This window comes from Austrofundulus limnaeus, unplaced genomic scaffold (genome assembly GCF_001266775.1).
Source record: "Austrofundulus limnaeus strain Quisiro unplaced genomic scaffold, Austrofundulus_limnaeus-1.0 Scaffold0, whole genome shotgun sequence".
NCBI lineage: Eukaryota > Metazoa > Chordata > Actinopteri > Cyprinodontiformes > Rivulidae > Austrofundulus > Austrofundulus limnaeus.
This window is the reverse complement of record NW_013952402.1, coordinates 6,644,583-6,671,173: the sequence shown is the minus strand read 5'-3', so window position 1 is coordinate 6,671,173 and position 26,591 is coordinate 6,644,583. Positions and strand designations below refer to the sequence as shown.

The 26,591-nt window shown below is 40.0% G+C and overlaps 1 protein-coding gene across 1 annotated transcript; it reads right to left on the bottom strand.

The window, feature by feature from the left end:
* Nucleotides 1-9,445: 9,445 nt before the first annotated feature.
* wapla (WAPL cohesin release factor a) lies at nt 9,446-25,619 on the bottom strand. The gene is made up of 20 exons (XM_013999524.1): nt 25,335-25,619; nt 23,865-24,278; nt 22,993-23,704; nt 22,171-22,478; nt 21,948-22,078; nt 20,223-20,318; nt 19,560-19,721; nt 18,754-18,890; nt 17,790-17,901; nt 16,953-17,183; nt 16,744-16,855; nt 16,538-16,635; nt 16,211-16,287; nt 14,858-15,033; nt 14,531-14,646; nt 14,215-14,430; nt 13,016-13,217; nt 12,605-12,693; nt 12,407-12,502; nt 9,446-11,415 (listed from the first exon to the last, which is right to left on the bottom strand). Exons 2-20 carry the CDS (start codon nt 24,250-24,252, stop codon nt 11,350-11,352), a joined length of 3,525 nt encoding a protein of 1,174 aa, XP_013854978.1. The 5' UTR covers nt 24,253-24,278; nt 25,335-25,619; the 3' UTR covers nt 9,446-11,349.
* Nucleotides 25,620-26,591: the final 972 nt, after the last annotated feature.

Sequence of the window (26,591 nt, the reverse complement as noted above, 5' to 3'; positions counted from 1 at the left end):
AGCACACGGAATTTCCGGCGAGTTTCTTAGCTTGGCCTCCTTCACGGTTGAGATGGCACACTACATACTGTATATCACGACCAAAAGTTAGCGACTGGGTAAATTGTTTTAAACTTCAACAGAGTCCACACCTGCAGCAAGAAATCGCATCTCAATAGCCAAGGTTCCAGAACCTCTGTAAGAAGCAAAGTACTCTCTTGCTTTTGTATTAAGCAGCTATGGTTTCACAYTTTAATGAGTAGACGCCACGACGGTGATTAATAACTACAAGCCAAAATTGAGACCTCCAGTTTATTTTGCAACTCCCTCCCAGCAAARTAAAAGCTCCTATTTCCCAGAACATTTGTGTCAGATTGTAGAGGACCCATTGATTTTTTTACACTATAGGATCGACTGGCCGTTACTATTAATGCACAGTAAGGTACTGTATATCAACTTTAGCTTCAATTTTCAAACATAACAGCAGTTTTATTCAGTCTATTTTCACCTGTTGGCTATTTTAGTCTGAGTGAAAAAAAAATCTGCAGTACTTAAAAAGAAACTTTGCAGCCTTAAGATATAGGTTACCAGAACTTTTTCTCTACATATTTTTTGATTGTTTCTACAGAAAAAGAGAGTAGAGTGCTAAAGCTTTAGAGAAGAAGGCTATTCTGTGTTCATAAAAGTTCTCTCCACTGCATGCAAGAAACTGTTGCCCACATGCTGTTCTGTAAGCCGTTATAAAAAGGCTCATTGTGCAAGCGCAACCCAACAATGCTCTAGATTTAAAGGATTGAGGGAAAGTTCTAATTTATTATCTCTCCCACCATGAAGCCCAGGATCTTTGGGGATCTGTATCAAACCCCRGAAAGTACAATTTAGCCACCTTTGCAATGATGCTGAGGAGGCACGCGTGTTCTCTGCAGTGTGTCTTTGTGTTGTGCCCCAGGYGAAGCAGCCTTGTAGGGTACACTGCCATAGGAAAGGATTAATAATAATAATGCCTTCCAAATTACTCAGAGATTCAATTATGCAGGATGATGCAAATATGGAGATTTTCCGGTCTGTTGTACTTCCYACTCTAACAGAAAGAATCTGCCAATCGGAGCTGCATTGTTACAACTTTTTTTCCCTTCTCCTTTTCTTCTCATGTGCTCATTTTTGTTTGTTTTTTTTTTCCTTCTGTTGGTGGGATTTATTGCCATGAAGGTAATCACATTTTACCGAAGTTACCAGTGCAGACCTTATAAAAACATTACCATTGCAGCTTTAGAAAGGAAAGCCCTCTTCGCCTTGTCGTTGCTCAGCACTGCAGTGAAAGTTTTGCCTGGCTGAACGTCGACCTCCAGGGAGGGATCACAGGGGCCATTAGAGTGGAAAAGACGGAGGTCTTCAGACTCTGTTTAGAGGCTTGCACGGCTGATGTTTTGGTTGGCTGTTTTGAAGCCACAGGGGTCTCTGCTAGATGGGCTGCCATGCCCACACATGCTTCACACTGGCAGTTAATCGCTCGGATCTACAGCAACAAAAGCCAGCCAGGCAAAGTGAGAAAAAGAGGGGTTGGCATGACAGGCAGAGGAAGCAGACTGGAAAGGAGGAAACTGCACAGAAACAAAGGTAAAGATGGATTGATGGATGGTTCGGTAAGTACTTAATTCCAGAGAAAAGAAACAAATACACACAATCCTATACAGGAATCAACTGCTGCCAAGCTCAGACAGGGTTAAAGAGATATTCTGGCCATTTTAACGAGTAGGGACCTCGACAGTCACCAGGGGGGATGTTTCTTGGTTGTGGGTGTAATTTGGATAAGTCATGATTGTCGGATGGACTTGTGTTGGTGTAGTTTGGGTAAACCATGATTGGTTTGATTGACATGTGGGAGTGGTTTGGGTAAAGGCAGCTGGGGGCAGGTGTAACAATTCAGATGCTAATTCTATGGATAATAATTTTAGTCATAACTCAAAACATGAAGGTGCATGAAATTTGAATGGTGTACGTGTGGAGGGATGTGTAACAATGTGGCTCAGTCAAAACTGCCATAAACCGCCTGTGAAAAGACCGCTATTTAAATTTAGACAAGAAGGTGCTAGTTGCACCAAATTTTAAGTAATAAATTATATTTACATTTTCACAATAATTTTACCATAAATTTGTCTAAACTTCCTCACGTCAATCCAACCAATTATGGTTTATCCAACCCCACACTCAAGAAACTCCCCCTTAGTGACTGCAAAGACCCCCTTCTCCATTTTAAGGTGATCTCCACTATCACATCAAAAATTCAGAACTCCTATTTCAGCCTTGTTACACACAGCTTATAAACAAGTTAGCTGTTTTGATGTCTTCAACCCAAACCATTGGGTCCTGAATGAATGAATGGGGAGTCCATTAAAAGAAAACGCAATATTGTTGCAGCAACTCAAAAAATTTGTGTTAGCTATTAAATTGAATTCAGATTATCAATTTGTACTGTAATTCTTAGCTTGTTTTTCTACATTTAAATTCTCATACTATAATTTTTAAGTAGTCACAACAAAAAACTAAAAATGCTGATGTACCTACCTACATGTTTGATGAGGCAGATTAAACAAGGAGTACAACTCACAAGCCAATGTAAAGCTGAGACACTTTCCAGGATTTGAAGCACTTAAGCTGGATATGATTGCAGACAGACACCCTGGTTGAAGTTGCTCAAACACCTTTTTAACCTTGATCGCACAAAGGATTGTTGTCTCGGAACAGTGATCTTATGAAAAGTAAGCAGCAGATAAAAATAAGTAGATGTTTTGAGAAAACATTGTGAACAAATAAAAAAAGGAAGAAGAACCAAATGGCACGTTAAGCATTTGTAGATGGCTTATTTTTGCTATAAGCTGGTAATTTCTTGGCAGCAGAAAAATCATCTTGGAGACAGCTCTGCTGGCATCAAAACCCTTGTGTTTTCATTAAGGTGCGGAAATTGAGACGAAGATAAAATCTCGGAGCGTCTTCTTTTGTTGCTGGTTGTAGCTGGTGCTCTTCTTTTTCCTTTTCTTTAAGTGTAAAACGTGGAGTATGATGCACGGGTTTCCCTTATCTTTATAGGAGCAAAATATAATATTTCTTGAGTGCAGATTGAGAAACAATAGGCCGGCTGAGAGAGATAATTGTCCTCAAAGGAAAATCTGAAACATTTCTGTGCTCTTTTATCTAATATCTGCTTTGGAGAATGGATGTAATGCACTTTGTGGAGTCCAGGAGGAATTATAAGAATAGGAGGGCAGCTCTGAGGGCTGTGATATGCTGCGATAGTGTCTTTAAGGATAAGATTCACTGAAGGTGCAAGATTTAAGTACGAGCGTACTGGGAGCTGTAGTGCATATTGTTTTGAAATAAATAAAACAAAACTAGACCTTGAAAAATATGTAACAGGTGAAGGTAATAGCTGTGTACACACACTTTGTTGCTTTTTTTAATCTAACTTGAGCTTCTGATCTCAGAACTGACACATGACTGAGWTTCACATAATCACTCATCCCACACAGCTCCTTGGGCAACCAACATCAGCCTCAGTTTAGTAAAACTAAGATTTCAAAATCAACAAACAAAAAAATGGAGATCAGTGCGAACAATAGCTGCTGATTTGTAAATGTGACGTTTGGGAACTTTCAGAATGGCTGCAGAATCTGTGTTCAGGCGTTTTYGCCCAAMCACAGATCAAGTGAAGGAACTGGCRCCCTTTTTAGAAACGTATACTGTACTCACGCACAGCCTTCACCTCCAGCTTTCTACTCGCACACAGATGGACGAGTGTAAACACACAAACAGAAAGGCCCGCCGAGCCAACACAACACTTATCTGGCTCCACCCCGCTGCCACAGAGAGACATAAGGCCGACTGAGCCCAAGGTGAAGAATAGCAAGAGCCGGTGCCAATGTTGGGTAGTAATAGGACTCGGCTCTGCTCCTCATCTGGCTCGCCTGTGGACAAAAACCCATCCGTTAGAGTGCAGGTCACGCACACCCAGGAATACAGATGGGCTGCTGAGTCTTTCTGCCCTGCCACTCAATGATTTAAAGGGTGAGATTACACAAGAGTAGCTACCTGAACATGTACAAACAAAGAGGTGTGTGTGTGTGTGTGTTCCGGCTTTGTTGCATTATTTTCTGACTCTGAATACCTAAATGTGTTTTTCAGATTTAAAAGTAGCATCAGTGCACCCACTGTCATGCATTTGGTTACTGCTTTCATGGTGAGGTGTTTGAAAGGCTGAATGTGTTTTTTTTTTTCCTCATTTGCCTGTGTGTACCTGCACATGTGTGTATTTGGAAAAGTAAACAAGACAGTTGTGAACACTTCCCTTTAGGACGAAAAAGCACAGTGTGCTGCGTGTGGCGGCAAATCGAGGCAACACAGGCGGACCAACTGTTTGAATTTATTCTTTGTAGTAAACGCTACATAATCCAAGGTTTGCACACAAATCAGTAAGCCCCGGCTTGCTTTGTGGTCCAGCACAGGGTTGGCTTAGGCTCCTTTTTGTGTGCATGTGTGTGTGTGTGTGTGTGTGTCCTGCAGTTACAAGATAATACACCCAGTTCAGCCACCAAGACCACAAAGTTTGATGGAAGCAGGAGTTGAATATTCTACAGTCATTCTTGTTTTACTTTCTGTAACTCTGACCAGAAAATGCCCAGTCAGCTCTGACCGACTCACTGACAGAACACAAAGTGATGAAGCTCAAGGCAGCTGCTCCGTCTTACACCGGAGAGTGCCACCAGGCAGACATTATGTAGATCTTTTTAGAGTGATGTGGACAAGCGGAAGAGGGAAAAAGTCTGGAAACAAATCAGGTGTTTCTTTTGGGACCAGTGTGTTCTGTGGAGGGAAATATCCTCATTCACTGAGGACTTTGTCTTTTTCGTTCAAAGTTTTGCAAACAACATCAAATGTTCACTGAAAATACCACAAAAATACTATAAAAAAAACACAGCATATTCAAGGCTTTCTACACACGGGTGTATTGCTTATTCAAGGACTGCTCAATTTAGTGAATAAAAGCTAGATTTCATTATGCTTTGCAGACTCTGAATAGGAAAAATGTTCAACAACTTTAAATGCATTCTTTACGTAGCTGCAAAAAATATATTTTTCAATTAATACATCAGCAGATACTGTAGCTTCTACTAGAATAGTTTCTGTTCATCATCCACTGCCAAAAATGGGCAACACTGTTTTCGCCCATGTGTTGCCTTTTTGTGTTTTGAACTACTGAACAAATTTTAATTAACCTTTTGGGAAATAATCAGATATATCACGATGAGTGTTTGGAGTCACGGCCAACTAACTTGAGAAAACACAACAATGGCTAAAAATATGTACATTTTTCAGACATTTTGCTAAAATTTGGTGCAAATAGTTTGAAGTTCATTTTACTTTAAACAATGTCAATTTTTGACAGTTTTTCACATCTTCACTGCTTTTCAGTAAATTTAACACGCTGTTTAATCCAAAAACTATACTGTATATTTTTGTAATATTTTCAAAGCCCCATCCTTCAATCACCCTTCTCATCATCATCATTAGAAAGAAAAAACAAAACAAATTTTCCTTCTTCTCTGTCAATTTGCTGAAATTGCTTGTCCGGTTTCATGATCCATAAAGTTCAGCTGTCAGACAACTGATTTTACATTTGATTGTATTTTCTGGTTTACAGAGGAATTCATGGTCAAATGATCACAAGTGCAAACCATTAGCCCTCCACCGCTGTGCTTGATAATGGATATCAGATGCTTGTGCCAAAATTGTGTTTGCTTTTTTAAATTCAAGAAGTGTACTTCTGATGTGTAAACAACCTTCCTTTGGTTTAAATTTAGGTTCAGATGGAACTTTGCACCAGTTCCTCAAAACTTTGCTCGGTCTGAGTTCGGGTTCACTCCTGCAAAAATGGGCAATTTCTTCTGCCTGAATAATCTTCTATACTGTAGAGTGATGGACTTCAAATGATCTTAGGAATGGCCACATAACACTTCTCGGACTGACGGGTAGCAACAATTGCTTCTCTGAAGATTGTTGCTGATGCTTTGTATCCTTATGATTCTGGTTACACCTGAACGCTGCAGACAAACAAACTGTCAAAATGTCTGCTTTTTCACAGACACCTTATAATCGTTATACCTAAAACATTCCAATGCAACACCAGATTAGTAGCAAATATCCACAATAATTACTCACAAAGCCATTTTATGTTCTGATTCAACATACAGACTATTCTTTTCTTGTCCTTTTCTGAGTCTAAACGCCTCACTTTATACGGATGGATTGAAAGCGTGTTGATACAGATCTAATGTCTCAAAAGGCAAAGATAAGAAAAACAGCTTGCAGAGATTTGCCTTCCATCTATTGTCAGCGACATGAAAAGCAAAGAGGCTGAAGAGGTGGATGAATTTGCATGTGTTGGTACACAGGCGATAAAATGTTTCCTTCATGTCGGCGCCTCATTTAAACAAAGTGGAGGCGCGAGTGGTCAGCAAAACAGCTATTGAGCCCCCTTCATAAATGTTTTACCATTCTGCAGGGCATGTGTGGTGACCGCATCAGCGAGACAAGCGTATTTATCTTTGCAACATCAGAGCGCTTGCAGCTGGAGGGGAAATCAGTAGGCTACACCGCTGATAAGATACACCACTACACAAAATGTGCAGTGGGTGTGTGCTCTTCACTTCATTCATCCTCTGAGGTCCAAGGCTGTGTTGCTCACACCACCTAGTGGTATTAGGGCTTGTGTCTGTGCCAAGATGATGACAGAACCCTCCTGAGCTCATCGTTCACTCTCTCTGTCTATAAACAACAAAGCGTGAAAGAAGACATCACTCGGAGTAAAACAGATCATTCGTGCTGAGGCAATTCCTCTAAGAAGAATAAACATGGGCACGAGCGAGAGGAAAAGCTGAAAGGCGAAGAGTTGAGCCGTGAAAAGAAGCGGCCACAGACCGATGAGATCAAAGGATCAGTGTCGGGATGCTGAAAGAATCCGTTGCAGTCCTCCGCCTGTGGACGTGCAGCTTCGGCGAGGCCTGTGATTGACAGGTGGGAATTTTTAATCCCTTGTGATTTTCCGTTCTTGTTTCATCTCCCCTTCCGTTCAAGAGGACATCCTACCAATCTCAATAAACGACTAGAAAGGCCGTTTTCTGCTTTAACTCGTCCACTTTCTTGCCACTTTGAAGACAAAGAGTGCCCTGGGAGAGTCCCACAGGTGAAGCACCACCAAGTACAGCTACATTAAAGGGGCAATATTATGTGTTTCTCAGGCATACATTTAAATACTACTATACCATAATAAAGTATCTATGTCACCTTTAGCTGTTATTAAAATGCTGTTTTTATGTTTAAATAGAAAATAAAGTGAGCAGTAGTGTTAAGATTAAGTTTCACTTTCACTTTGCTCTGTTACAGCCCAGTGTGTGTGTGTGTGTGTGTGTGTGTGTGTGTGTGTGTGTGTGTGTGTATAACGACCCCAGGAGGAACCCCAAGCACCAGGCCCCCGGGTACACCTACGCGAGGAGAGCCGCACACCCACCCCCAGGTCAAACCATAGGGGAGACCCTGCAGGAGAACCCCACCAGCGACCACATGCAGCAGCCCCACAGCGGCCCACAGCGACGAGCACACAGGCCCCCGCCAGCACCCGCTGCGCTAGGGCAAGAACGGGCATAGGCACAGAGGGCCAGGCCCCAAGGGCGCCACCCCCACCAAGCCCAGAGCCGACAGGGCCTGAGGACCCAAGCCCCGACAGGCAGCCACCAGGCTGAGCCAGCACACACCCGAGCACCCAGCCCCCAAGAGCCATCCGCATGCCGGCGGGCAAGGCACCCCCACCAGAGGGTGGTTTGGGATGGGGGCGACAAACGAACCAGGGGAGGGGGAAGTCCATGTCCCAGCCTGACACATATCCATGCATACACAAACACAATCATACATTCCCACACTCATCCTTGCACCCACTAATTCAAAGACATACAATATAGACACCACACTCCATTCACACTCCCGATACACACTCTTTACCCCCCAGGTCCAGGGTATGCCCCCGCCCCCCACAGAGGGCGGCCCACACCCGAACCCAGGAGGTAAACCCATTTGTCCTGGGGTAAAGAGGAGCAGACGGCCAAGCTCCAGCTTGGACCGCGCCGACTCAACCGGCCACCCCCACCCCAGCAAGGCCATGCCCCGACTATCTCCCAACCACCGCCAACGGCCAGGGGTACAACCCCAGCCGACACCCGCCGAAACCCGGCGACCACCCCGGCCAGCGGGCCGACCACACCAACCAGGAGCCATGAGGAAGTTCAACTTAAAGACACGTCCCAGGGGCATTTCTGGTCCCAAAAGGYGTTTCTGGTCCCCACCTGTCATTTTGCTCCTCAGCATGGCTGCCTAAAATAACATGATATAAAACTCAAAAAAGTTGATTTTACATGATACTGCCCCTTTAAGATGAAAAGAAGAGTGCCAGTCATGAGTGTTAAAGACCCCTGCTCTTTGGAAATTAATTTTCCCCTCACAACTCAATATTAATCACACATTTGCATGTAGTCGATGAAGCATAAAGACATAATTATGTGGTATCTGCACAATGTTTACTGCAAAACATTCTGCTGTCCATTGCATCGCCTCCACCACAGCCGTCTCTCCGTCGATGCCACATTTCCCCCCTTCACTCCTCGAGCGATTTGGAAGTAGTCTCAACGAGCAGCAAGAATCTTAAGTCTCCATTACGCATCAGTCAAACTGAGGAGCCGTGTCCACGAACTGCCAACGCCGAGTGCAGTTGAGCCAACGGACCAGAATCTGAGCTCTCCATCTTTCAGGAGGGTTTTGTCAGGAAGGGAGGGAAAAGAAGCAGGCGCTGTGATTGCGCACACACTCATCTTAGCAGAGACACAAGCGAAATGACTAACTGGAGTACCGATAATCAATTTTACATCTGTTCAATACATTCCCATCATTTAGCGTTGGATGCTTTTAAAACTGTTTTTCAAAGCGGGGCCTCAGAAAGCTGGAAGAAAGATATGAATTTTTTTTATTATTATATTTAACAAATGTTTTAAATCATATCAAATCTGTTTTTCAGTCATTATTTTAAAATAAAAATAATAATATATTGAAATGTTACTTAGGAGAGCTTAAGAGTTTTAATTTATTTTGTTCTTGTCTTATTTTCAGTTTGAAGTTGGGGTTTTTTCAGTGGGAATAAAATAGTGTTTAAACATGTTGGCTAATAAGACTTTTGTGCTAAACAAATATAATTATGAAATAGTAAGTAAAAGTGTAAAAAAGCATTCCAAAAGTTGTTACTTTGCATATTTTGTTGTAGTATTGTTTGTGGGTTGGGGGGGGGGGACCCTGGCCAAAAGCTGGGGGGGCATCCATGGCAAGAAAGTGTTTGGGAAACCCTGCTTTAAAAAAAAGTGCAGATTTTGAGTAAGAAAAAGATATTTAAGAAACAAAACACACAAGTGTACTGAAAGTAGCAATATTTTTAACAGTTTTGAGATACAATTATTTACATGTAACCAGACACAATGGTTTTAAAACGGGTACAAACTTTTTTTTTTCCCTCCCCACTTCCAGTATTTTTTTTTTTTTTTGTTTTTGTCAAACAACTCCGATATTATATAAAATAAAAAATATAAGAGTTTAGAGGGAAACAAAGAGGGAAGTCTACGTCATTTTAAATGTTCATTAACAGCTATGTACAGGAGTATTTACATTCTAAAATTTCCTTTAGACCAAAAAAAAAAAAACTTTGCAAAGTAATTAACAGTAAACTCTGTTGCAGTTCTGTTCACTGCAGCTCTACAAACCAGGTTCAATTGTAGTTTTGTACAGGTATGGCTGTAATTCGGTTCAGTGATCGTACATGTGAGCAGTACATGACAAGAGGCTTTCTCAGAGGTTCAGGTGCATAATCACATGTAAAAATGACACGACAGCAGAATAAATAAATCGGGAGCAAATGTCCGATGCAATGAGGGAAAAGCATGAAGCTGCTGGACACGCGTTGTTAGTTAATCACAGGCAAAAAAGAAGTTTTCTAATTCAGTGATTTGAAAACTGTGTCTTTTTAAGCTAAATCTAGTTTAGTAAGAAATCTGTCACATAAATACCCAGCCTATGAGCTGATCTACTGAGGCTAATTAAACCCAAACAACATTCAAATAGGTAACAATGTTGCATTTACACAAAAGGTGAAAGCTTTAAATTAAATATATATTTCTCAAAATTATTTCATAACAAATTTTAAAAGCACAACAATCATTTGGAGCAACTGATCAAACCTGTGAGATTGAAATGCACATTGTAATTGCACAGCTGAATTATTTAAAATTTAAATTATCTAAAACTAAAATATAATCCAAATACATGGGTGATGAGAGAAAGGAAAAAAAAATTATATTAGCTGTATTTTCCTAGTGCTGTTTTTCATTCAGAGAACACCCAAACATAGCTGGTGTGTCGAGCTGTCCTGACTTCAACAGTAATATGTTGTTTGGAATGAAAGAAAATAAAAATAAAAAATTTCAAGGACTTGAGAGGAACCTAACAATATAATGAATCAAAAGCTAAAAATATTTTTGGGCACCAACAGAAAAAACCAAAGCTTACAAATCCTTGTTCCCTTCAACATTCAGTTTAACTGCAGACATGTAGGTTAATGGATGTGTGCATTCGAAACCACTTCACACTGGCTTACATATAGACATCATTCTAACATCCATGAAAATGATTGATTTCCCTGCTGATCAATTATTTCAACCTTGGCTTGGACGTAGATAGGCAGAGATTAAAATGTAATGATCCATAAAATCTGATTCAAAGCTTCACACTCCAGCTGCCCAAACCAGAAATCACCACTCGACAGTGAATGGGACTCTCCTCCTCTGTGGCCCGTTGTTGTCAAACCTCTTGGGGATGACGCATGGAGCGGCCCGCTTCGAGTCCATTTCACTTGACATTCCACAGAATATTGAGAAGCTTGCAAGATTATTCAGTCGAGCCTCCATGCATTTTTTTTTGTCTGAGGATGAATCTGGTTCGGGTTTGAAAATGCGGCGTTCGTTGGGTGACAGAAAATCTTGCGTGTTTGTCGGCGAGCAGGGCTTTGGTTCAGGCTGAGCTCCAGAGTCAAACTCTTTCAGAGTTGAAAAACAATTTGTCAGCATCGTTTCTCTGGGAGATTTCTGAGCAATTGAGCAAAGTTGAGGAAGTGCAACTCCAATGTCTCCTTGTGGCTCCTGTTTAGTTGGTTGTGAAGGGGAAGGGAGGGGGACCAGGGTGGTCTGGAATCCCTTTAAATGTGCAGAGTTTACTGTGGTTCACTGTTTGTTAACAGTGTTCCAGGTATTCAATGACCCGTGAGATAGACTTCTGTCCTGTGGTGCCCATTGCACACTGCATGTGGAGACACAAGAGGGAAAATAAAGCAAGAGTGTGAGACGGTGCTGACATGCACAGCTGTGCTTGTAGGGTCTTGAGGCACAGACAGTAAAGATTTTCTTTTTTATTTTAAGGCTTCCATTCAAAAGGCAATTTTTATGAAACAGATGGTTCCAGTCATCAGTTCTGACAGGACGAATTACATTTAAAGCTGCTGCAAAACGCCCATCTGTGACTGTGAGACGGTTCAATATTAATCCAACCAATTAGTGATTTCTTCAAAATTCATATTACTACTTGAAATAGGCTGCTCCCTGTACAAATTACAATATAATTTAAAATCTTACCAGCATACAAATCATCCAACAACCAAGCTCTGTATATAAAGAACTGAATTGATCTTAATAGGATCTGATTCTGGATTTGAACTAAATTTATGATTTAGACTTTTCTTTTGTATAGATATATTTTATTGTGAATTGGTGCTATATAAATAAACTGATATTACCTACTAGAACACAGAATTTATAAAACTGAGAAGAACTTATCACATTTTCTTAACAGCTGTTTTTCATAAGCAGCAACTGTGTGATTTATAACAGCTAGGAAGCTATAGAGAGATTTTAGTTGAGCGACTTTTATAGACATTTGTGTTCGAGATATTTGGCAGTCTTCTTATAAAAAAAGATTGCGGCTGAAAAAAATTCTAACAAAGAGGTATTTTAGCCTCATAAGGAAGTGGTTGGTTTCAATTATCATTGTTTTTGTTCAAACCACAGCACTTCATAAAAAAGTGGTTTTATGCAAATTGCTTTTTGTATCTCCTTTTCAATGTACATTGAACCAAGGCCTGAATTAACACTTAAAGATTTGCCTACATAAATCTTCACTTTTATATTTGATTTGTTTGAAATTTAGCAACTGTTTTTGCCTTTGCAACTTCAGCTCTGTGTCAGTACCATCATACAACCCTGAAAACACGATTTAGCCTGTCAATCATACTCACAGTGAGGTTCATGAAGCTCAAGAACTTCTTCAGCATTTCTGTCATGATAGAGAAATCCCCTTTAGGAAGGTGGTTTCTCACAGTAGTCACATTTATCTGAGGATGACAGAGAAATTGGTGACAAACATAAATATCTTTGGGTTAGAAAATATTCCCAAATCAAATTATAGTGTGTGTGTGTGTTTGGCATATTCTCACCTGGCTGCCCTGACAGAGGCAACCTAGTAACAGAGCTGTGTAGGAGGCAACAATGCTGTCCTCCATATGCTTCCCTGCATGCTGCAGAGCTACAGCAAACACGAGGGATAAAAAAATGGCTTTAATTATGGTTACCTTATCTAATATAAAACTGGATTTTAAAACACACAAATCAAATCACATAYGCAAGCTTTAAGCCTCAACATTCAAGCAGTATACTGGAGTTTTGCTGATTTGAATTATAATTTCATAATAATTTAATCAAGTATAAATTACAGTGGAAAAACTCAAAGCTATAATTAGGACAGAGCTATGAAATAATAATGGCTCCAGATTTAAGCAGACGAGTCTGGACCTGAAACACATCTAAAAACGACTGCCTTTACATGCACGACACACACAAGTGTCTACCTTTATTTAGGTCCAGCTCTTCATCCTCCTCCTCCTTCTTTTCAGTTTGGCTGTCGTTGGTTTCAGACGCCACCCACTGGATCTCTCCTGACGTCTCCTGCCACTCTCCACTTTTGTCCAGCGCCGGTTTGGGAGCCTCGCTGATGAGATCGTCCGTCTTCGCCTCGGCCAGGATGGCGGCACGCTCCCTCTCAAGGAAGAGCTACAATTTAGCGGGAAAACAACATTTGGGATTTTAGGAAACAAACTGCAGCTGGAGTTTATTAATGTTTTTTTTTTTTACAAAATCTAAAGGAAAATTTAAAAATATATAATTGAGGATGATTCGAAACTGATTAGTCAGGTGTACTACATACTGTGATACAAATCTTTTGTCTTAAAGAGGCAATATCATGTAAATAAACTTTTTTGAGTTTTATATCATGTTATAATGTTATACTCTCAAAAAACATGCCCGAAGCCTTGCTCTGAGTCATTCATGTATGTTTGAGAAATCCTGTAGCGTTTTTAGGAAGCCATGCTGAGGAGCAAAACGACAGGTGGGGACCAGAAAGGTCCCTGGGACGTGTCTTTAAGCCGAACTTCCTCATGGCGGAGTACCCCCCTCCCCCTCCCCCCGCGTCACAACTAAAGGTGACATAGATACTTTATTATGTTATAGTATTTAAATGTATGCCTGAGAAACACATAATTTTGCCCCTTTAAGTCTTGTTTTATAAGAAGCCCTTTTGTTGACAGGTTTATCAAGTTTTTCTTTACTTTTTTTTTAATTTGAGAAAACTTTGTTTGTAGTGTTATTTTTAAAAAAAAAAACCATCTAAATCAACATTTTGATTTTAAAATTCAATCCAACAGCAAACCATCCAACAACTATGTTTCCTGAATAGTATTCAATCTGTGAAAAGAACTTGACTACATCCTTGTGAATTTATTGATTGAATTTATTGAATCTTGCGGCGTAAGTTTTGTGCAATGTGGAGAAATTCAAAATGAAAGACATTTCTGACAAAAACAGCAGTTTCCCACCACCACCTGTGCATTCATCAGAACAGTTAAAAAWGCAAACATTTTCCCCTCACCACAGCTCATCTTTTTGTTTATGCTCAAATCATCATTACAGTGGAAGATATAAAAACCTCTCCTCTTATTAAGACAAAATAAATGCTTGCAGAAACAACTAGAAAACATGTATTTTGTACCTTCACCAGGGCTGCCAAARCTCCTGAGGGCTTCGGGATGTCAGCCCCGTCTCCCTGAGCCTCAGCTGACACTGCTGCGGTCTCCGATTGCGTTTGGTCAGCAGGTTGCATCAGGCTGTCTTCCAAACATGCGTCATCCACTTCGTACTCCATCTCCACCAGACAGTGGCGGTTTCTGGAGCTGTACTCCACGAGGTTAATTAGGAGCCCCAAACCCTGATATCCACAACAGAACAAACAAACCCAACAGAGAAAAAGCAGGTTAGGGAGAAATCCCGTTTGTGATGTATTGCTGTGTTCCTGAAAACGACCTTACCAATACTCGCACGTCGAARCGTTGCTCCTGTGGGATGTAGCGTGGCACCCGAAGGACACAATTGAGAGCGGTCACTATTAGCTGCTCCTGCTCACCGGTTTTAGTGCTTCCCCATTCTGCAAACAAGAAAAACAAACATCATTACTGACCTCTGCTCACACCAGCCAACATGATTCACTGCAGAATACAACAGACACAAATCTAGACGTTACTAATCTTGAGTGACGTGATTTTAACTGGAGTCAAGAAATGCTCAAAGTTGATTTATTCCAAGGAGTCTGAAACTAAAACCTGAAGCAAAAATCCTAAAACTTTAAGTGAACGTACCGTTGTCGTGTGTAAGGTTGAGCAGCACCCCTATAACTGCTCTCATACAATCCTCCAAAGCCTTCCCCACGTTGCTAAAGCTACAGTGTGGCAGTGTTACACCCGATGATGACACGGAGCTGTTGTTTAATGCTCTGCTGTACCTCTGGATCATATCCTCACAGCACTGCAAAGCTCTGGTGAAAGTAAGAAATAAGAGTTTTATGAGAGATCAAAGCAACGTGAAACAACATATGTTACACACAATGTGTGGATGAAAGGCCAAAAAAGACAACTTAGATTAGCTTTATCCAACTTTGTGTAGGCCATTTTGGTTAAAATGAAAAAGTTAACAGCCAAACGTTTGTGTATTAGGACAATCTGATTCCTACAATCAAGGTAAAAAATTAAAATAAAAGTAAGCTTAAAAGGGCTTTAGAGTTACTAATTTGGTCGCAAATGCGACTAAAAAAAATTTCCGGTCGCACTCATTCTAACAGGGTGGCAGGTCCATTTTATAACCCTAACGAAGGATTAAACAAACACTGCTTTCAACAAACTAAACAAACCCCAGAGCCGTTTTATCCAATCAGAGCAGAGCAGGACGGGTCTTTCAGTGAGGCCAGGTGCAGCCGCAACAAACTGCAGGTTAAAGCAACGGCCAGTCCTGAGTGAGTAGACCTCTCCTCCTACTGCACGTCGCTCCCAAGCTACCAGAGACTTTGGTCTCTAAAACCTAACTTTAAATTAAATACTTATGTGTCTTTGCACACATGACCAAACTCCTCATGAGAGACTGCTATGACGGGAATAAAAAAAAAAGTAGATTTAAGTTATTTTGTGTTGTGCAAAAGACAGATAAAAGCAGACAAAAGACTGCTTGGATTTTGGGAGTGTGTGGAAAGCTAGTTTATCCATGGCCAAAGATCCAGAAGGCCAAACTACAGGAGCTGTCCAGCTGAGGGGCATGTGTAGTCTAAATTARACATTTAACCATGAAATATTCAGGTTATGTTTGTAAGATGTTCAGCTCTTAAGCATTTGCACTTATTTTTTCATTTAATTTATCTTGAGATGTAATTTCAGATCATATAATCACTTTAAATATTTTTTCATTAAATTATATGTCTTGTACAACTTTGGTTCAAACAAAGAACTTGATTATTAACTAAATATTTGGATGTTAATACTGCCTTAATGAACAATGATTGAAAAAAAAAACAGCTAACCTGTAAAAACGCAACGAAATGTGGGTGCACCTAACTTTTGTGCTGGTGCACCTAAGAAAAAAAAGTTAGGTGCACCGGTGCAACCAGTGCAAAACGTTAGTCTAGCGCCCTGCTTAAATAAATGGCATAATAAAATGGTGCTTACCTAGCAGAAGACACAATAAGCTCAGAGTCTTTGTAGGCAATCAGGTAACTCTGATTTTCTGGGTTCTGTACTGTCACCTGTTAGCAGAATATCAAAGAGAAATGACTTTAGTGGAAGATATTTAAAATCAAAGTCTGTAAAAGTAATCTTAGTACAAAAAATATGAAATAAATAGTTCATATTACACTGAAATTTGATCAAAAGCCATACTTTAAGACAGGTAAAAAATAGTTTTTTTCCAAGATGGTCTGTGACAAAGTTCCTGTCATTTCGCAAGTTCAAGTAATCTCGTCCTTCAGTAAGTTTGAAAGGCAGAACCCAACTTACACTTTCAAGCACCCTCAGACACCTTTCAGCTCCCCACAAAGCTGCTACAAGATTATCTTTGTCATCTTCTTGGCTCAGGTTCTGAACGCACTCTTTCACTGTGGCAACACAAAAACACAACACACATTGTCACTTTTCTTCTTTTACAACTACTAATCAGGCGGCTGTGATAGACACAAAAAGAAAACAGATCAGCCTACACATACCTTTGTCCACGATGTGGTCTAGACCTCCAAGTAGCCGTAGTTCTTCTTTGAACCAATCCCCAGCCCTCTTGGAGGTCAGTGATAATAACGTTTCCATGGCGAGGTGGCCCGTCTACAAAAACGTTTCAAATTTGTAGAATTAAGAGATAATATTTCATTGCAAGTTATACATCAGGTTTAAATTCTTTGCATTATAATGAACAACATACCGTGATGTTTTCTAAGTCCAGATGTTTGTTGTGCACAGTCTCACACAGCTTCCTGATCTTCTCTTTGACCTTAGCCACTTCCTTTGCAGTGAGCTGATCCTGGCTGCCTGAGTAGTCTTGATCCATTTCCAGCAGTTTGATCATTAGCTCCAGGCATGCTCTGTCAAGATCCATGTTGAGACGATCCCGACTCAGAATGTACATCAGGGCAGCCGTGCACAGAGCGAGGTTCTGAAAGAATAAGGGACTGGCTTTAATAAATTGATTGGGGGGTTTAAGCAGCCTTGCCCAATATGAACATTAAAAAAAGGGTTTAACCTAAATAAAAAAAGGTCAGCTTTAAAGGCAACCACTAGGTGTACACAAGCACTTATTTTATTTCTATTGATATTCATACATTATAAAAATATTACAGCACTAAATTTAGAATAAACATATTTTTTTAAATAACACATTTCAAAGAGTGTCACAAAACAAAAACAACCAAACAAAAGTTACGCTCTTTAAAATAAATGGAACATTCTGTTATATAAATAAGTGTTCAAGCACGTGCACATCACACAATCATGTCACTCAGTTCTACAATAAACGGGAAAACTGGTTGCTATTTTGAACAGTATAGATAAACATGCTGAAAAATTTTCATGAACACCTGTGTTGCTTTTCAAACACCTGCGTGAGCCACCTGAATTTTAACTTATGGTGAGAAACACTGCAAATGATTATGTCTGGATGGCTAACGTTGGGTGATGCAGAGTGTTTGCAAAGTGTTAATGAACTACTGTTTCACTTGCAAAAAACAGAAAATAACACAAAAATCCAAGAAGAAGGACTGACCGGGTGCTGTGGAGCATCGCTAAGCATTTTGAAGACCTGAGCCACTTTCCCTCTGGCCCGCAGGTGCATCCTGAAACTGGGCATGGCACACCGTGTGGCCAGGCTGATTATACTGAAACAACAGAAATGGAGGAGAGAAGTTACAATAGCATTTACGTCCTAAATACTGAATTATTGGGAAAAAAAAGACAGAGAGGCTTTATGAGTGTTAAACAATTTTGACATACTGTACGTTTTCAAGTAAATTCACTTTGAGAGATAATAATTATCATATTTTCTGCACTACGTTTTTTTCATAGTTTGGCCAGTCCTGCAACTTATACTCAGGAGCAACTTGTTTTATTTTCCTCTTCATGACACATTTTTTGACTGATATGTTAAATGTTAGTTCATACTGACTGACAGGAACCAAAGAATAAACATTAGCATCTGTAGCCGTGAGACACTCTGTATATGTTGTTCCTGCATGTTTTTTAATGCAGCCCAAAACGGTAATTGAGCAACARAAAGAAAGTTTGAAGTGAATGAGAAACTTGTAAGGGAGTGCTGAAAAGCAGAGGATACTACTACTGTAATGAAGAAAACAAAACACAAAAAAAGCTAATGGCATGATGTGGAATGAGAATGGTGAACTTATCTGTAACTTGGCTTGTACTGTTAATTAAGGCTATTAGACATCCCAGGTGTGTTCTGGGTTGTTTTGTTATTCCAGATTAAATGTCTGTTCTTAGATTTTGTGAAAGAAAATTTCTAAATAAAATAAATGTTAGATGTTCTTTTGCCCTATTCATGATGCAATTTTTGTCCGATGCACCAATATGAATAAACTTTTGATCTAATCATTTCAGGGTTATTTGTATTTAGTCCCTGTAAGATGAGGCAAGACAAGAAAAGAAAAAAAACTTTTCAAAACCAGACTCTAAGGAGCTCACTGTGAGAGCACAAACTGCTTTATCCCTCTTACCTAAGGCATCTTGTGTTAAGCGGCTGGCTGCTCTTCAGTCCTGTTTCCAGATACTCAAAATCGTCTGTGAACTCCTGATTTTCTCCAAACTCCACCACGTCGTTGAAGTGCTTCACATGCTGCACCACTGTGTAGAGCTGTTAAATGAGGAATGGGGTTAATTACAGCCGTGCAACTGAAAAGCAGTGCACTGGAGACACGTCTGCACAGACATCAATGGAACAACTCTCACTGTTAAATTTCTCTGCGGGTTGCATTACAGATAATAGCTGACTGTTCTAATTCGCCTCATCAATAACAGCTCAGCATGTGGAGCCGGGCCTGATCAGCAGTTCTTTCTCTATGTTTACCAGTAGCAACAATCGTGTTGGGAGTGCGCTCTGCATGATATAAGGAGGAGGGTCTGGGTTTGAAACAGCATCAGTGTGTGGCGACAGCTCATTGGGGCTGGTAATACTGTACTTCAGGGGATCTGTGGCTAACGGCAGGATCTGAGGTTAGAAGGCTCATCTGTAACTGACACAAGCTGTAGGGGTGTTTAAATTATCAGCAACCGTCTTTGTTTGTACTTTCAACTCACAGTGGGGTTCAAATAAACAATAACGAGCTCGACATCCATGAAATGAAAGCCGTCCCTTTACTGTGTAACTTGCATCAAAGGGGTAAAAGCAGCATGACAAAAAGATTAATTCATAACAGCATGCAAACAAATATATAAAAAATAAAAAGTACCCCGAGTACAGAAGTTTCTCTTCACCTGCTGTTACTAAGAAAAAGAAAAACATCTCACTGTGACCTGAACTCACCTCTTTGTCCTCCTTCCTGCATTTCACYGCCGTCACAATATCCTGGTTGAGTCGCGTGGGCATGGTCTCTATCTTGATGACTTTTGGTGGAGGTGGAGGGGCTTTGAACAAGCCGTCATCTTTATGGGAGTTGCTGTCCTTGGTGCTGCTCGATAACACAGCCTAGGGACGAAAATAAGCAGGAAAGTGAGGCTCACGCCAAAACAACAAAATCTGAGTAATGAAATTTCTGAAGATTTTACCACAGATGAACAGCTTGTTAAGCACACACATCTGTGATAACTGCTGCTAACAGATGTCAAACGGAATAGGGTAAAGTTAACAGCAACTTTTAAATTCTTGTTGTCAGAAGTCACCATCTCTGAACAAACACTTAGTTCCACAGAGTAAATTCAGCACAAAATAAACAAAAACAGGTTCACTTGTCAGGTGAAATAATGCCAGAAACAATACAGGACAAAAAAAACTCACTAAAAGACCAAACCTTGTGAACAAAAAGGAAACACTAACAAATARTTCAAAGAAATTATTGCATAGCATTTGCCCTACGTGTGCACAATAAGAATGCAAATGTTTAAGTTAAATGATTTAAAAGTCACACTGACAGATTTCACTGTGTTTACTGTAGAGAAAGATGCAATAGAGCCAAACACAATATCTCACCGGAGCAGTATGAGATCGAGAAAGTGGAGGCGCGGGTACCTCCTCAGGCTCTGGTTGGTTCCAGTGGCGAGCATTGTACACGGCTTTAGATGGGGACTGGAGCACAAGAAAAAAACAGGAAACTTCTTATTTTTGACACAGAGAACACATTAAAATGTAATATGATGTAACTGGTTCCATTTATTCAATCATTCTACCATTTGTTATCACAGAAAAACAYCAAATTCATACATATAAATGCATGAAAAGCCTAAAAATAAAATGTTCCATTTTATATCCCTAAAAATAAAATCTATCTTAACTTGTATATTCATTATTAATTCAGATGGAGCCACTACGCTCATGCTGTTGATAAACTAGGACAAGTAGCCTCTCCATGCAGCACAAAACATTTCCTGTCAATGACATTGTGTGACTCAAGTACATATTACGCAGGCAAAACAGGAACTTTTAAATAAGTTGGAGGGAGTACACAGGCAGAATTAGGACAGATCACAAATAACCCAAAGCCACTGCAAAACATGATTAAATTAAAAAAAAAAAAGATCATGTGGAAGAAAAACATCCCAAATTGGAACTTAGTTATCAGATAAAAACAGGCCTGACCAGGAGGTAACATTCAAATCTCTGTTCATGACGCCCACATTTGTGCATGCTTCTAAGCACACATTTGGTCACTTCATGTGAGACCACATCKACAAGATATTCCCTGGAAAACAAAACTCAGCCACTGAGTCCACAAATGAAGGTCCAACCTACATTACTGCTGACTCATTGAATGTTATTACATAAAACAACTGCCATCAGYGATTTCCATTTAGCTTATGAACTTCCTCTTTTCTCTGTTTTTCTCTAAAGCTCTCCACTCATCAAATTTAAAGGGGCAATATCATGTAAAATCAACTTTTTTGAGTTGTATATCATGTTATAATGTTATACTCTCATAAAAAAACATGCTCAAAGCCTTGCTCTGACTCATTCATGCATGTTTGAGAAATCCTGCAGCGTTTTTAGGCAGCCATGCTGAGGAGCAAAACGACAGGTGGGGACCAGAAACTCCTTTTGGGACCAGAAACCCCTCTGGGACGTGTCTTTAAGCCAAGCTTCCTCATCACGGAGCACACCTCCCCACCCCCCACACCCCGCCCATGACTCCTGCAGGCTCTCAGCAGTAACAAAGTAAACATGTGAAACTGAAAGTGAAACTGACTGTCTGCTGAGCTCCTAACTAATTCTCACTCAGTGAGGCTCTTTTCAGATTCAAAGTACCTTTGAGGAAATGTATTTTCAGATGCCAAGTAAACTGCATCATGGTGCACGAGAACCCCCCCACCCCCACTCCCCCGCACCAAAATGGGCGAGACAGAAGCAGAAGGTGGTTCTTAAAGAGACAGAGGCCAATTTCAAGGCATTTAGAAGAGCAAGTGATGAGAAGATAAGTTTATTTTCTATTTAAACATAAAAACAGCATTTTAATAACAGCTAAAGGTGACATAGATACTATGGTACAGTATATGTATCTATGATTATGGTATAGTATTTAAATATATGCCTGAGAAACACATAATATTGCCCCTTTAACAATTAAGTCTATTTACAAAGCTCTAGTTTATGTCTGCTCAGTTTAGTATCCATTATATTAATAACATTAATAAAATCAAACTTGTACATAAAAGACAAAAATATGAGAAMATACAAAAAAAGAAGAAATACACTAATTATTACCTTTTTAGGTCCACTAAAAATCTTTTTGAATCCACTGGCTGTGTCCTTAGATTTATCACCTGGCTTTCCTGGTCGCCCCTTTTGCCCATCGATACCACCGGGGCTGGAGTCATCTAAGAACTCAAAAGCATCTGCAGGAAAAGTTTGGCATGTTTCCAAAGATTAGGTAGAGAAATTACCCARCTGGCATCACAGATCTGCTCTTGGTAACATATTTGTTTACCTGTATTACTGCTGGCTTGACTGTCCTGAGAGTCGCTGGTATGGGGACTGTCAACACTGGAGCTCAGCAGAGCTAAAGCTGCGGCCGCCTTTTTGGCCTTTTTTTCTCTGACCTGACAGCTCTCATCGTCGCTGTCACTCTCGCTCAGGTCATCAAAGCCAAAATACTTGATCTTGTAGCTGCTTTTGCCTGCCGCCAAACCCTCTGGACCCTCCTCATCCTCCTCGCCTTCTTTGTCCTCAAAGCCAAAAAACTCCAGCTTGGTCTCAGCTTTAGTCTTTTTTGTTTTCGTCTGGGCGTGTCTAAACCTTAATTATACAAGAAAAGCAGATTGGTTACGTCCACTCTGTTATTGAAGGGTTTTACTCAAACTATGACAAAAAAGATGGTACAGAAGACATAACTAAAACTGAACCTACTTTAGAATCCCAACTCTGTGAATAAAAAGATTTTTTTTGAAGTTTGACAACAACTAAATGAAATCCAGCCCAACATGATATTAAAAACTATTAAAACCAAAGTAAAGTGAGGTATTATGACGTTACAAAACACTGCATGCCCTAATAGTTTTGTTTCCAAATAATTGTTCTGCACATCTTACACAAATAAAGCATGCAATTATGTGCAGCATCATTAATGCAAGATATCGACTTTTCATAAGTCAACACACAAAACCCCACTTCAAAAAAAGGGCAATTTACAGACAGCCCTGCAAAACAATTATTTATTTTTTATTTTAATTGGAAAGCTATTTTTTCCTATTCCTTTCTTATGTTGCTGCTTTTAAAAGGCACATACGTATAACAATAAAAAAAATCTCACCTTGCAGGTTTAGTTGGCGGTACATCAGACTTCTTCTTCATCTGACCCGCCTCTCCGAGGTCAGCAGGGGTAGCAGGGGGCACCAGTTCATCAATGCTTCGCTCAACGGAATCCTGAATGGTGACATTGCAGACTGACACACAGGACGGGTGCAACACTGTGTAGTCCCGCACTCTCCCACCACCTCTGCCTGCTGACTTAGTTGCTGGTTTAGCACTGGCAGCAGTACTACTGGCACCAGCAGAAAGGACACTATTGGGTTTATCTCGGGCACTCGCTGTATCAGTGGGTGTGTCGCTGTTGCTTTCAACGGGCTCAGAATGCATTTTATCAGGTCGGGTGGGCCTCTGGTATTTCTTGCAGTTGGAGGCTCTGAGGGTAAACGGGGAGGGAGGAATGTTGTCTACGGGTTCTGGTGGAGGCTCTGTGGAATGCTCCTGCTCTATAAGCTTTAACTCCTCTGATGAAAATTCATCCCGAGAAAGAGAGGTTTGGAGGTCTTTGCTTCCTCCAGGTGCATCACTTGATAGTTTTTGTGTGGGGTCTAGATAAGGAGAGGAGAGAGCATGTGTCTGGGATACTAAGAAGTTTTGACTTTCAGAAAAGACTGTGTTTGAAGAAGTCAGGCTTGCAGGTTTTTGACTTTCGTCCAACGCACTTTTGTACCACGGCTGGTTGTTTTTCACATTCTTCTCCTCAGAGGCTTGCTTACCTACGAAAGAAGAGGGAAATTATGTACGGTTAGATAAAAACTGACTGAAAGTTACACATCTGAGCAATAAATAAACACAAATGCCCTTAACAGCAAATGTTGTCACAAGAAATACCTTTACCAAAGGCCCTACTGRGTCAGTTTTCTCTCGTTTACTTACTTGTAAATTTAGGTGTTACACTTGTAGAGCCTTGAGAGGAGGAAACAACGGTAGCAGTCACTCTAGTTTGCATTTCAGCAGTTTTTGTTGCATCCTTTTCTGCAATATTCGTTTCAGACACACTGTGTGAGGCTATGGTCTTGGATTCTTCATCACTGTCAAAACCAAATGGATCTTCTTCACTGTCACTGTCTTCAAGCCTGGGCCTTTTGGAAACATCAGCTTCCCCAGGTTTTAACAGAGGCCTCTTAGAATCTAGATGAGCTTTGTAGGTGGTTTCTCCCCATTTCGTAGTCAACGTGGGTTTCTTATTGGAGAAGACTTCTTCAAATTTTGAATTAGCCTCACCTCCCTTGCGGTTGTACGTTTTACCGAATCTGGATGTCATGTCGATTGCTGTATGTTACATATTCTCTGTGAACAGAAGTAAACAACCTTTAGCATTGCATAAAAGTATTGAGAAAACTGTACAACTGTATCAATAGGCACTTACACAACTGCAAGACAAATAACAGTTGTGAACATGTCTGCTCCTGTAAAACAACGTTGGCACCTACTGAATCAGTCAACATTTTACTGAAAATTGTGTAGAATTATGCACCCTTTCTAGTCGAATACTGAAAAATTACATTTGTAATATGTTCACATACTATTTTTTATAATATAACACTGGAACGTGGATGTTTATTTTATTTGTAGAACAATTTAACTCTATAGAACTTGGCCACTGAACTTCTAGCTCTAACTAATGTAGCTACAACACACGAGATTTAAAATTAAAAGCACTTGTCCACATCTAATAAAAAATGACAATGAATAATCATGTCATACACAACATAAACAACATAAACACTCACTTGTACATATTCATATAATAGATCAATCAACACTGTCTCGTTTAGAGGGTTATCAAGTGGGAATTATATATAAATAATAAACATATTATAAACTTCAACATCTATATAAATGTAAATGTTACMGCAACACTAAACGCAGTTTAGAAAATGCTAACTAGTTTTTGACTTTTTGCAAAGTCAGTCAGTTTGACAAAGTTGAGTCAACTGTCTTGATGGTTGATAGCACACCAAGTTAGCATCGCTAGCTTTAGCTTTCAAAGACATTCTTCATGTCTGGGCGAGACGGCAAAGAAACAGAAGGAGTTTGGTCAACTTTCAAAAACCTGAGAGGTGATTACATTCCTTGCCGCTGACCATGAAGATAACTTATTTACGTCTGCAAACTCCAGCTCGGCCTACATCTAAAGTTAACTACTGTGAAGTTAGCCATTAGCTTCAACACTGCTAACTAGGCTAACGTAAGTCTCTTGTTTACATTTTTAACCTCGAAAGATTTTGTTGGAAAGACTGCTTTTAAACAGTATTAAGTACGTACACGTAGAAATTTTAATGCATATTTTAATATAAAAACTTATAATAAAGATTAGGGAAGACGAGCAGAGTAGACTATTACCTTTCAACTCCAGCTAATCGTCCGCTTGTTTCCAGCCGGCTAGGCCTGATCAGCCACTCACGCACAAATCAAGCGGGTAAAGTCCGTTCAGAGCAGAAGAAAAGGCACTAGAAACACATTTGTGCCCTAAATATGTCTCAAAAGAAATGCCTGTTGCAAAAGAAAGGCGTCCCAAAGGTACCAGACGCTGCACCTGTCTAAATATAGAAGATAATCCGGAGTTTGTGCATTTTTTAGATGCAACTGACGGCCATTAAAATATCCCCTCCCTCCTCGATGCTTGGAAAGACCCTCATCACGCACTACGCTGTTACAACAGAGRTGACCAATCAAAGGCACGAACGCTTTGAGTTCGTGCCAACATACGCGTCTCTGATTGGTTCAAAATAAAATCAAAACAAGCGACAGGGGGCGCTGCAGGATAGCTTTTTTAACTTGCGAATGTGCCAAATCATGACGGTCAATTTGTGACTGTACTGTTTACTATATGGTAATTTTTTTTTTTTGAGAATTTGAACAAACCATGAGCCTAACCACACACTAAATTAAATTCTATAACTACGGTTGTTACCTAAACAATTTTAAACAAAACAGTATGTCATGACTCCCAAACTAAGTTGCAGAGTTGCCTACAGTTTTTACCCTAATTGCAGTGTCTATTATACCCACCAGAAGAGGTTGCTGTAGAGCCTGTAGCTACTCATCCATATGCTGTATCTGCTAATCTCTGAAGAATAGAAGATAATCAAGAGGCCTAAACAGTGCCATAACAATGCATGCAGCCACACACTCCTGAGGTCATTCTAGAGTTGCCCTGCACATAGAAAACAGTACAGTCATTTAGTTTATTATTTCAGGCTATTTCAAAATCATTTAACGCCAAGATGGTGAATTTTTGATTTGTTGTCTGAGATAACAAATAAAAATAATGAAGTAACATTTGTAAATGCATCTGTACAGTATTGCCTATTAAAACTATAAATGTGCTTCTGCCCACAAACCATACCTTCACTTTATTGTGCTTAAATCATTCATTTATCAAAAGTGTAAGAACAATAGTTTTTTTGAAAATTTGAATAAACTCACAATATACACGGGGAAAAAGTTTGCAATTTTAAACCTTCAAAGATATTACACACAAATGACCAGTGTTATATATGGTCTGGTTATATGGTTTGCACATTTAGTGCACCATATAAACAGTGAAACGAATTTCAGGTAGTAAATTTGCTTATCATGATTGAACAGAATCTTATT